This window comes from Dromiciops gliroides, chromosome 1 (assembly GCF_019393635.1).
Source record: "Dromiciops gliroides isolate mDroGli1 chromosome 1, mDroGli1.pri, whole genome shotgun sequence".
NCBI lineage: Eukaryota > Metazoa > Chordata > Mammalia > Microbiotheria > Microbiotheriidae > Dromiciops > Dromiciops gliroides.
The window spans coordinates 335,998,860-336,012,259 of record NC_057861.1 but is presented as its reverse complement, the minus strand read 5'-3'; the positions used below and the strand labels follow the sequence as shown (position 1 = coordinate 336,012,259).

Below are 13,400 nucleotides of genomic sequence, written 5' to 3'. Positions count from 1 at the left end.
TCCTTGGACTTCTGATGGGGAGAAGGCATGGCACAGAGTGTGGCTCTGAGATACCAATCTCCTCAAGCAGGAGACAGGCAGATACTTTTATAGAGGTCTGATGGTGGTCCAATGAGGTCTGACTGTGGGAAGTTCCCCTATTGAAGGAGGACTATCCTCCACTGGTGGTGGCTGGGGAAATTGGGTGAGGGGTGGCTGCAAATCTCTCAAGCCATCTCTCTCCTCCTCCCACCACAAAGGCAGCAGCCACACCTAATCTTATCTCACCAGGGGTGAGGGAGACTGGTGGTGGTACAGGAGCTAGCTCAGACCTGATCAGGTTCCACTTATCTCTAAGGAAGTGTGTCTGCCCCTTGGTTTAGTTTCTCAAGGAGAATGTTCTTTGCTGTACCCCAGAGAACTTCTGGGGTGCTAGGCCCTATAACACATATGAATAAGAAAAAAAATTCTAATAATTAGAAATATTTCAAAGTGAAATGGTCTGTCTCTAAAGGAAGTAGATTTCCCCTCACTTAAGTTCTTCCAGGGTGGGCTAGAAAATCATTTATTGGGCATATTATAGAGTAGATTTTTACAGTGGTTGGGTCAGGGTTGGACTGCAGTGGTAGCTTTTGTCCTTTTCAATTCTGCAATTCTATGATATTGATGGTGATATCTTTTTTTTTTAATCTTGAATAGAATTTTATTTTTCAAAATATATGTAAAAACAGATTTTAACATCAATTTTTTAAAAACTTTGTGTTCCAACTTCTCTTCCTCCTCCATTCCCACCCCCCATCCACTAGAATTCAAGCATTTCAAAGTAAGTTATACATGAGTAGTCATGGAAAACATTCCCACATTAGCTAGGTTGTGAGAGAAAACAGTCAAAAAACCCCAAAACTTCAGATTGAGGAAATGTCAAAGAGGAGGGAAAAAATGGGGGGGGAAAGTGTTTCCATCTGTTTTCAAATACTATCAGTTCTTTCTCTGTAGATGGGTTGCCATTTTCACAAGTCCTTCAGGGTCCTATCTAATAGCCTTTCCTTGGTCCTCATCCTTCATTATTTATCCTACCTTATTAAATGTCTATCTTTACATAGAACATAAAAGCAGGGGCAGCTAAGTAGCACAGTGGATAGAGCACCAGCCTTGGAGTCAGGAGGACCTGAATTCAAATCCGGCCTCAGACACTTAACACTAGCTGTGTGACTCTGGGCAAGTCACTTAACCCCAACTGCCTCACCAAAAATAAAAAAACAAACAAATAAATAAAACCAAAAAACAGAGTGTATCATGGATAGAACATGGATATTGATATATAGATGTATATAACTGAAAACCAGACTTTTCTAATCTTTTAAAAAGAAATCTTTCCAATCAAGTTTCAGTAGGTTTTGAACTCAATTATTAAAAATAAAAACAAGGAACTTCTAAATACTTTCTTTCTTTCTTTTTTTTAGTGAGGCAATTGGGGTTAAGTGACTTGCCCAGGGTCACACAGCTAGTGAGTGTCAAGTGTCTGAGGCCGGATTTGAACTCAGGTCTGACTCCAGGGCTGGTGCTGATCCACTGCGCCACCTAGCAGCCCCTTCCCTTCTAAATACTTTCTAACAACAAATCACTGACATCAAGTTTCTTTCATTAACAACAGGGAAGATAGGGGCAGCTAGGTGGCGCAGTGGATAAAGCACCGGCCCTGGATTCAGGAGGACCTGAGTTCAAATCCAACCTCAGACACTTGACACTCACTAACTGTGTGACCCTGGGCAAGTCACTTAACCCTCACTGCTCCCGTCCCCACCATGAAGCATATTTGTTCTCACTGAGCTCAATAAACATACCAATAACAGTATTGTAGTGAGATCAAAGATTTTTGCACTGTTAATAAAACAATAAACAATTTTTGTTTTATTCTTTTTTTTTTTTTTAAGTGAGGCAATTGGGGTTAAGTGACTTACCCAGGGTCACGCAGCTAGTAAGTGTTAAGTGTCTGAGGCCGGACTTGAACTCAGGTACTCCTGACTCCAGGACCGGTGCTCTACCCACTTCGCCACCTAGCTGCCCCTTGTTTGATTCTTTTTAATTTCTATTCTTGCATGTTTTTGTAATGCACACATCAATGGAATAATAGTACATGTATTTAATTCATAAATATATACTGAGGACCCATTAAACATTTTCTTTTTAAAGGTGTGTCACTAAAAAAAGTTTTGAAACCACTGTATAACTACAAGGTTAATAAACTTTTAATTTATGTTTCCAGTATTTTTTTTTTGCAATTTGATACTAAATTATCCTTGTATTTTTACCCAGTCCCCCTTATGCTTCTAATACAATGATTCTTAACCTTTTTTTTTTGGGGGGGGGGGGGGAGAGACATCGGGTGAATTTGGCTGTCTAGTGAAGTCTTTGGACTCCTTCATTTGTGGGATGGCTGGCTCTCATTTCAGGGGTTCTCTTACCCTTCCATACAGAGTATGCAACAAGGAATGGCCTGTCCTGTCTGCCACACAACAGCATCGATGAGCTTGTCCTCCTTTCCCAAATTTTAGGCTCTGTCCACCAAATGCTCGCTGATAAATCTTTCCTTCTTCTGTTCTACTAAATGGCATGCCATAATTTTCCAACTGTTAAATGTAAGGAGGTTTCCAAAAACATTATCTTCAGCTTTAGTATTCAATAAAATTCATAGATAATTTGTAACAGAAAGAAATCTAAGCAACTTAAGTAAAAATTTAAGAAAAGAACAGATAAATCATTCTAATGTTAACATTTTGGTCAATATTCAGTGATGTCAGAGAGCTTTAAACTTGATCTTTTATATGATAAAAGACAACAAAGAGAGAAGAGAACAATTTTCTTATTAAAAATAAGTTGTGAAGTTAATAATGGAGAAAATATTTCTATGTTGAATCAATTAATTATTTCTTCTCTTGACTAATTGTCATTTTATAGCTTAACTATTTAATATCCTTCTGTTTTAAAATCAATGGGAGTTAATAGCATAGTATATGATAGTAGCACAGTACTAACAGCATAAAATCACGAGCTTTTGTCTCACCTCAACTACTGAAGCAGGTGCTTGCTCTGTCATGTAATGAATTGCATCCTGATCACCCAACCAATCAGAACCTTTCACAGTGTCATAGAAATGCCATCTCCAGTTGTCTTCCTCCATATTCCCCAACGCAGCATTGATTCCTCCCTGAAAACAATGAAAATTTTCTTAAAAGTCATTCACAATATCCACCAATTTTATGGTGATATCCTTTTATTCTCCCAAACAGAAACTTTAAAAATTTTTTAAAAACTCAAATTTCACCATTATGATATTAATAGATATTCCACCTGGTACCATGCATATCTTACTATCTTTGTCAGTTTATGGTAAAACACTCCTTATGGTACAATGAGTCTACTATTTACATGAATATCAACTAAAGAGTACATGGACTATGTACTGTTAAAATCAGGTAATCATAAAAATAAACACCTGGATAGTTATAGTGCTATACTTGCCTCCTCTTGGTGTTTTTCCTAAGGGAAAATGGTTAAGTTCCAAACTCATTCTATTAAATTAAGGTTTTAAAGTTTAGCGAATTTCCCTTACCTGTGCTGCAACAGTGTGTGACCTGGTGGGGAAAAGCTTCGTAACACATGCTGTATTGAAACCAGCTTCAGAAAGTCCAAAAGCAGCTCGTAAACCTGCCCCTCCAGCGCCCACTACCACTGCATCAAATTCATGGTCTACTACAGGATACTCTGTGGAAATCTAGAAAAGAAAAGTTAACCTATTAAATATTAGATTCATTATGCTGTTAGGATTTTAATTATTACTGCATTTCAGTGACTATCTGAATGTAAAGCTTTTAAGAAACTAAAAAAAACCCAGTGAATTTTATACAATAGGATTGATGTGAACAAAGCTTTATAAACCTTAAACTGCTACACAAATCTGAATTCTTATTAATAATCACCAAACTGAGTGAACATCCTAAACACTTTCAGGATAATGAAGTGCTACCAAGGATGTGATAAGCATTTTAAGCATGAATAATATCCCAGCCCCCCCATGATACCAATACTCTCTCCCCTCATTGGGAAAAGATATGCACTAGGGAACCAGCTAACCTTCAGGAGCTGAGGTGTCAAATACTAAATATGTTCTCAACCAGAGTAATCTAAAATGTTTATACAAGGAGTTTAAACTTGGAATTTTATTTTTTTGTGAGAAAACTGTCCATAAAGTATTTACTTAAGCAATTTAACATACTATTATTCTCTAGTATCTGCTGGAATCCCAAATGACACGAAAACTTCACAATTCTTGTCCCTTTCTCCAACTATCAACAAAATTATTCTTACACTGACTCTTAACTCTAGCACAAAACCCAAGCAGTTTCAGGGAGGTGTGATGAAATTGCACAGTGGCCAACCTGTCTTAGAGTCTGTTAAGTGATTCACCCTAAAGTCATATTAATACACTTTTAATAATCCTGAGATGACTAATAACTCTTGGGGCATCAATTTTGCCAAACAAATGAAAAATAACTTTTAATCAACTATAGCTATGTATTATCACAATGTAGAAATTAGTGATATTTGTATGTAACTATGAAATAATTTAACACTCATTCTTTGAGGCATTTGAAAATGTTAAATCCAATCTGCCTAATTTCATCGAAGGACTGATTTATTTAACTTACTACTTTAAGAAAGCAACAATCTGAAACCTCAAAGTAAAAGTAGCCCTAAGCAGTTTTACTTGTTAATTATCTTTATCTGTTATTTCTCTAATCTCTCAGTTTTTTTTAATCTACACCCTCCCAACCCCAGCCGAATTCATACATGCACCAATACAATCAATACTATGATAAAATCTAGTTCCAGGGCAATATTACAATATGTAAACAATACAGAAATAAGGAAGTGAACTTACTGCATTTGAAACCTTAGCTGATGACTGTTTTTCTCCATTGACGGTGAAGTGAAAACTTCTTGCGCTGGACTGGAAAGTTGCTGACCGCTGCAGAAACGCAAATGTAAAAATACTAAGAGTTCTGAAGGAACAGAGATAATGTCAATAAGTTATATATTTTAAAAGCTACAGAAAAAAATTCTCAATTCCCCCAAATTACCTACTTTTTTGTTTGTTTGTTTGGGTCTTTTTGTTTTTTGTGAGGCAATTAGGGTTAAGTGACTTGCCCAGGATCACACAGCTAGTAAGTGTTAAGTGTCTGAGGCCAGATTGGAACTCAGATACTCCTGAGGCCAGATTGGAACTCAGGTACTCCTGACTCCAGGGCCGGTGCTCTATCCACTGCGCCACCTAGCTGCCCCTCAAATTGCCTACTTTAAGCCAACTAGCTACTTTCTCCACTTTTCATTCTTCCTAACATAACTCTGAATGCTTAAGAGAATTGGGAGTGCCAGGGTATGATCTTTGAAGTCACTTAAAAGAGCCAAAGAGAACAAAAACTCAAGCAACCTGGATCTTATCTTTTGCCATTGCTAAGTAACGCTCTGATTGTGGTCAGCCTTGTTTTACTCTAGGAATTTAATTAAGAAGTTAGTAATGCCTCTGGTTATTTTCTCTTTGAAAGATACTGGAAATACTACATGATTACTGTCTAGTAAATGTTTATTGATCAAACAAATGAGAAAGGCTTTTATTGTCATTTGTTATTGACATTCCCTTACAGGTTAAAGAGGAAAAACATAGCCCAGAGAGACCTTTTCAGACTTTATGCTTGAGCTTCAGAGAAAGGGAGTTATATGGTGGAAAGAATAATAGACTTGATATCAAGGTATCTAGTTATTACCCCAGGCTCTGCAACCATCTATGGAGTAGACAATTTCGAAATCCTTAGAAATTATGTGGCCCAGCCCTTTCACTTTGATGTGGGAATCATGCCCCCAAATTAAGTCTTGCTAGAGGTCACAGAGTAAATTAGTACATTTCAACTCAGGTCATTTATAAAGTACTACATGCCTGACATGGAGTAGAAACCTATTAATAAATGTTCATTCCAAATCCTTCTGAGGGTAGGCAGGACTTCCATAACTTTGAGGTCACTTAAAATGGCCAAAGGGGATAAAAACTTGAGTAACTCCCTTCCGTGTCTAATTGATGTATCTCAACATAATTGAGAAGCAGTCCAACAGAGGGAAAAGGGCAGTGGATCTGGAGTCACAGAATGTGTTCAAATCCTACCTTTATTCTTTCTTTTGTGTTTTTTTTTTAAGTGAGGCAATTGGGGTTAAGTGACTTGCCTAGGGTCACACAGCTAGTTTAAGTGTCTGAGGCCGGATTTGAACTCAGGTACTCCTAACTCCAGGGCCTGTGCTCTATCCACTGCACCACCTAGCTGCCCCCAAATCCTACCTTTATTACTCATTATTTTTGGCAAACTACCTCACCTCTATGGACCTCAATTTCATCATCTGTAAAATGAGGGTATTGGACTAGGTGGTCTCTAAGGTCCCTTTTCAGTTCTCAATCTATAATCCTGTGATCCTCATTGTATTCTTAAAAGAGCTTCCCAGCACATTTTTGTTTTGTTTTGTTCTGCAGAGCAATGAGGGTTAAGTGACTTGCCCAGGGTCATACAGCTAGTAAGTGTCAAGTATATGAGGCCAGATTTGAACTCAGGTCCTCCTGAATCCAGGGTCGGTGCTCTATCCACCGAACCACCTAGCTGCCCTTCCCAATACATTTTAAATTCATGAAGGCCGGGCTCTCTTCTGGTCCCAAATCCCTACCAATATAACTTTGTGAACAAATATCTCAATGTGTACATTTTCATGATTTATAAATTATGTATATGGTGTTACTAGACTGTTAATGCACATTATAAAATATACAAACAAAAAATTTTAATAGGAAGGATGAAATAAAAATATTTGATTCCAGAATTACATGGAAGCTGTTAAGAATTTACTGAGTAGGGGGCAGACAGGTGGCACAGTGGATAGAGAGCCTGCCCTGGATTCAGGAGGACCTGAGTTTAAATCCAGCCTCATACACTTGACACTTACTAGCTGTGTGACTCTGGGCAAGTCACTTAACCCCAATTGCCTCACCAAAAAAAAAAAAAAGAATTTACTGAGTAGGGAAGTGACATGTTCAGACCTGCACTTTAGAGAAACCACTTTGGCATTTGTGTCAGTCAGTAAACATTGATGAAGCACCTACTAAGTGCCAAGTATTGTGTGGAAGATGCAAAGGGGAGAGAGTTCATGTAGAGATATCAAGAAAAGATTTAAATAGGGTGATAAGCTATGGGATTGGCTAGAAGGTGACAGATGTGAGGGATGTTGTTTGTTGAAGAGGCAGAAACAACAAAATGTGATTAACTGATTGGTTATGTGAGGTGTGAGTGTAAAAAGTTAAAGATAATACCATGGGGGGCAGCTAGATGGCCCTGGATTCAAGAGGACCCGAGTTCAAATCTGGCCTCAGACTCTTGACACTTACTAGCTGTGTAACCCTGGGCAAGTCACTTAACCCCAATTGCCTCACCAAAAACAACAACAACAACAACAAAACCCAATGCACTTAAGGAAACAACTTAAGAGAAAATTAAAGAGGATTCTAATGGGATCCTTGCTGAATGCTTATCCCTGAGACACTTGTTGCCCCATCACTGGCAAAAGAAATCTTATACAAAGTGGTCTGTGTTGTCTGCTTCTTTAGTGATGATCTCCTCCCTTCTTCCTGGCTTTTTCCTCTTTGATTACAGGAGCATTTGTAGATTCTCTTTGTAGGTAGCTAACAGTCACTAACTTCACAGCCACCTTTCTATTTCCAAGAACTTCACTGGTTATAAAGAAGTAGATGAGGGAAGCCTCTGACTTTATATGAAGAAGGCACATTATTGGGTACAGCATCTGTCTTTGCTCTGACAGTACTGAGATCTTTGCTGAGCTTCTCTCCCAACTCTCTGAACCTGAACTCCAAAGTTTTTGCAAGTGGTTACAGCGGGGGCAAAAAATTCTATTTGAACATCTTTATCAGAATTTACAATTCCATTAAAAGTTTTCAGCTACTGCTACTTTTACTACTCTCTGGAAAAGGCTTAGACTTGAGGTATATCGTAAAACTTGAGGTATCTCCTCAAGTTACTATCAAAGTAATTCTGCAGAAATTACTCAAGGGCCTTCTGATCACAGAAGAACTCCTTTTTCACAACATATTTCTCTTCTTTCACAGTTTTGACAACAATATCAGGGGCCTCTCCAAAGGTTCTTTTCAAGCCAAATTCAGAGAGTTCGTGGCTAAAAGTTTTGTGATTAGAAACAGAAAAGCTGAGTTTCTGTCCAGCTTTCAGGTAATTTCTGTGCCACCATCATTACTCTGCTCTCTATAGCAGCTGGACCCTTTAGCATTCAGCTCATAGTCCACATCACAGTAAGTCACAAGTAGATCCTTGCCTTGGATTAAGCCTTTGTTGTCTTCTGTCAAGTGAGGACAGATGCCAAAAATGTTCTCTTGGATAATTTTTTTCATTGTTCCTTTGGGTCTCTTTTCCTATGGGTACTTCACAGTGTTTTCCTCAGTCCCATTAGTCATATGTGGAGACCAGATCAAAGCGATATCCTCCCGGACATCAGGCTCACACTTCACCAGAGCCATTAAATATCAGTCTGCACAAAGTGGTTGTTTTCCTTGCAGTTTGTAACTACTTTTAGGAACTGAGAATGAGATTGATCAAAATAAATCTTGGAAGAAACTCACCACAAAAGCAGCTTTGTTATTAATGAGCTTCTCCAGTTCTTCTGGTCATGAGAAGAACAGAGGCAGAGCCTGTCTGCTGCTTCAGAGAACTCACAATTCTACCAGGAGTCCAAGGACTAGCAGAGGCACCCAATTAATCACCATTTCTAAATATCTTCATGATGAGATAGCATTGCCTCCAAAATTACAGGAGTTTGAGCTGGCAGTATAGTCAACCCTGTTAAAGGGACTGTTCTTTTAGCCTGGCTGCTGAGACTTCATAATCTGGAGAAAGCCTCTTACAACGTCCACACTAGGGCACAAAGAACTCCCACCAGCATAAGGCTGGCACTGCCCCTATCAGCACTTGAAATTGCTATCTGATCAGTGGTCAGGCAGGCTGCAGAAAATACAGTGCCAAATCCAGGCAGAGTCAGGTAGTATACATGACAACGAGCAGAGTCCATGAATGGTGAGGAAAAGGAATGAAAGGGAAGGTGAGCATTATAGTCTTTGTTGATACAGTTCAGCAGCCATGCATGTGATCTCCCTCCTCAATATTCAGGGCCTTTCTTTTTGACACTAACTTCTTTGCAGTAGATGCTGAGGCAGGGAATCTCTTAATCTGAAAGTAATTGCATTAGTCCAGGCAAAAGGTGATGGCAGTCTGAAGCAGGACGGTGGCTTTGTGATTAGAGAGAAGAGATGCAAGAGATATTGTAAAGGTAGAATGGAAATGACTTGGCAATCATACGAATATAGAGATGTCTCTTAGTTCTGTTTCAGACATATTACATTTGATTCCTACCTTGGAGAGGTAGGTCTGGAGTTCTGAAGATAGAAGGTCACATCTGGGAGTTAACTATCTTCATAAAAATGGCAGGCAACCCATGGGAATTGAGGAGACAGCCAAGAAAGCGTGTAGCAGAAGAGAAGGGTCCAGGATAGAGCACACTCCCAGTGAAGGGTTAAATCAAGTGCCCAGGAAGGTAAAGCAGGAGAACCAAGAGTGTCATTAAAATACATCTAGGAAACAAAACAAAACAAAACAAAGGGGGCAGCTAGATGGTGCAGTGGATAGAGCACCAGCCCTGGATTCAGGAGTATCTGAGTTCAAATCTGACCTCAGACACTTAAGTGTTAAGTGTCCCTGTGTGACCCTGGGCAAGTCACCCCAATTGCCTCACAAAAAAACCCCCCAAAAAACCCTAGCAAAAAAAAATACATCTAGGAGAGAGTAATTCAGTAAGGAAGTAGAACTGGGGTGGGGGATGAACAGGAATTGAGGGTATGTGCTGAAAACAATAAACCCTACATAAAACATGAAGGGAATCCTTCAGATTTTGTCAGGTATTAAGTAAATTCCTTAGGAAAAGATGTGGGTGGACATTAACTGAAACCAGTATCAAATGTTACCAAAAAAAATCAAAAAGCATCAGGATTGTGAAATGGTTTGAGACTTGGAAATTAAGAAATCACTGGTAACCTCGGAAACAACAGTTTCAGTTGAGTCAAAGACTAATTCCAGAATGAGCTAAGACTTATTATAAATGCTAGGGTTTTGAAAACAATATTGCCAAAAAGAAGTAGAATGAGGAAGGGATACATCTTGTGGCAGATGGCATGTTAGAATATGATCTAGGGAAAGTAGTGATTTCTTAGTTGCATATAAGTTTTTTTTGTGTGTGTTTTTTTAAAATGCATTTTGGGAATAATGCAACACTGAAGGAAACATTCTTTTATGAAACTCAGGAGAGTAAATGAGATATTTTGTCCCAAACTGAACTCATTTTCTTCCCCCCAAGTCCTGACTTTGCTAGTTTTGTCAAGGATAACACCACCCTCCCTATCCAAACAGCTGCCAAATCCTTTCCTACTAGCTTTGTAGCACACTCCAATCTTGTTTACCCCTTTAGACTGTGAACTCTCTGAGGGCACACACTGTTTTTGTTGTTGTTGTTGTTGTTTGGGTTTTTTTTTTTTTTTTGGCTTTTTTTTTTTGCATCCTCAGTGCTTAGCACAGTTCCTAGTACATAACAGATGCTTAATAAATGCCTGTCCAGGCATTTGAGCTTTTCTGAATAATGTTAATCATCTTACATTTACATTCCACTTTAAGGTTTGAAAAGAGCTTTCCTCACAAATACTATTATTCCCCCCCCCCTTTTGTTTTTTCTTTTTGGTTTCTTTTTGGTTTTTTTGCGGGACAGTTGGGGTTAAGTGACTTGCCCAGGGTCACACAGCTAGTAAGTGTTAAGTGTCTGAGGCTGGACTTGAACTCAGGTCCTCCTGAATCCAGGGCCTGTGCTCTATCCACTGTGCCACCTAGCTGCCCCACCCCTTTTGTTTTTAACCAATGAAGAAACAAGGCTCTGAGTAGGTATGTAATTTGGTCATAGTTACACAGGTTGAGGTAAGATTTAAAACTCAGAGTGGTGGACTCCGAACCCAACTTTCTTTCCACTAGGGCAGGCTGCTCTTATATTTTAAAAAGAATGTTGCAGAGATAAAAGAAAATTTTTAATGAGTCAGGCTTCATGAGACTGAAACCCAGAAATTTTCTCTTTTAACTTAATTATCTAGTTATCTTGTAATATTTATGTAACTAGATCAATGCTCCCCTAGGAGAGGCCTTAGTAGAGGGGATGTGCTGAAAACTACATAAAATAAAACAGGAAGAGAATCCTTTAGATTTTGTCAGGTATCAAGTAAATTCCTTAGGAAAAGATGTGAGTGGACATTAACTGAAACCAGGTAATTGTGTTACATGAAAGCAGCTCTAGAAAAGTATTTTTAAACTTAAAACATTCTTAAACTATGGTATTTATTAAAATAAGATGTTGGAACTATTAGTGCATTTCTACTGTCCAAGTCTTCAGAAGGAATAATAAAAAACACGCTAAGTTTAGATAATAGCTAATGCAGCCTACTTTACAGGAAGAAAAAGGACCAGATATACCGAGTAACTTTCTCAAGACTATACAGCTAGGGGCAGTTAGGTGGTGCAGTGGATAAAGCACTGGCCCTGGATTCAGGACCAGATTTTAAATCTGGCCTCAGACACTTGACACTTGGCAAGTCACTTAACCCTCATTGCCCGGGGGAAAAAACCCACCAAATAACAAAAACAAAACTACCTGCAATAACCAAATTTCCAGTAGATGTAATGGCCATGGGCTTAAATCAGGTTTTTCTCCTCTCACTTGGTCTCCTACATCTAATCATTAGGCTCCCCACTTTCAGTCCTGCTCTCCTAACAACCTTATCTTTGTTGCCATCACCGAGAGTGTGCTCCATATGGAATCCACTCACCGAAATATGTTCACAGACTTCTAAAAGTCTAAACCCCTTATCTCATGATTTTAAAATTCTTCATTAAAATCTAGCAAACTGTTCACTGCCCCACAACTACTAGCTCTCAGGGATCTTACTCAAAGGGCTTCATCTTCTCATCCTTCTCCATCCATTAGCTTTCTTCAATATAGCATCATGATAGCCCTAAAACACTCTACCAAGAATTCTCTGCCTCCAGAAACTATTTTAGAACCATCTAATTTGAGAGTTGGAGAGAATTCAATTTATTCCACTCTGCATTAGGAACTCTAATTAGCTTCAATTCCACAGAACAAAATCCCCCTGAGGTGGGTACCTCCAGGTATCTCACTTCCTGCTTCCTTTTGTGTATTATCTTTCCCCCATTAGATTGTAAGTTCCTTGTGGGAAGAAACTTTTTGTTTTTATCCCAAGCACTCAATACAGTGCCTGACACATAGTAGGCACTTAATGTTTACTGAATAAAATTAAATCTCACCACCATTTAGTGTAACTCCCGCACCTAAACAATAACCTCCTCTATGACAAACAGAACATGTAACGCAATCTTCTTTTGTGTAGCTACAATGCTCCTTGCATCTAGTCCAAATTCACCTCTTTATAACTTAAATCCTCTGCTCCTAATTCTGAGCTCTGGAGTCAAACAAAACAAACTGGTAATCCTTCTTCCAGGTGAAAGCCAAAGACTGGGAAAGAGGAATCAATAACGTCCCTCATTATGTCTCCTCTATATTAGGCTAAATAGCCACTGTTTTTCAACCAATCCTTATACGGTATGAACTCCAGGTCCTTCATTGCCACTCAGTTACCAAAAAAAGGATATTCCCAATGTCACTCCCCTGATCAATAAACTTCATTGGTTCTCCATCACCTATGGATTCAAACATAAACTACTCTGGTATTTAAAAAGTCCTTTAATACCTGGCTCCAACTAACCTTTACAAAACACTCTTCCATCCAGCCAAACTGGCCTTGCCATTCTTTCAAAACGTTGGTTAGGTACTTTGTATTCCTAGCACCTAGGGATGTGCTTAGCTAAATGTTTGATGATCCGTCATCCTTGTCTATCTCTATACAATTTATCTCCAGGTTATCAATGAACTAAAATGTGCTGTCCAGATGGTTCTGACCAGAGCAGAGTACAAAGTTACTTCTCTAGACTTGGAACTATACCTCTTTTAATGCACCCTAATAAGATTACATGTTACATATTATTGTCTCATTGTCTCATGTGGATCATTTTAAAGCTAGCCACACTCCCCAAGCTTGTAGATTCAGATTTAATTTTGGGGGAACCCATGTTAAAGACTCGACATACATCCCTATTAAATTTCATCTTATTAGATTAGGCCCACAGTTCTAGTTTGCC

At 38.8% G+C, this 13,400-nt stretch overlaps 1 protein-coding gene across 2 annotated transcripts in view; it reads right to left on the bottom strand.

The window, feature by feature from the left end:
- The window catches only part of SDHA (succinate dehydrogenase complex flavoprotein subunit A), a 40,568-nt gene that overhangs the window by 25,243 nt on the left and 1,925 nt on the right, over positions 1-13,400 (bottom strand). The window contains exons 2-6 of one of the 2 annotated variants that reach the window (XM_043978284.1): positions 9,507-9,560; positions 4,922-5,008; positions 3,593-3,754; positions 3,044-3,187; positions 2,445-2,609 (exon numbers count right to left, since the gene is read on the bottom strand). In XM_043978284.1, coding sequence (XP_043834219.1) covers positions 2,445-2,609; positions 3,044-3,187; positions 3,593-3,754; positions 4,922-5,008; positions 9,507-9,560 — 612 coding nt within the window. The remainder of the gene's footprint in view (positions 1-2,444; positions 2,610-3,043; positions 3,188-3,592; positions 3,755-4,921; positions 5,009-9,506; positions 9,561-13,400) is intronic. The other variant, XM_043978285.1, reaches the window with a different exon arrangement.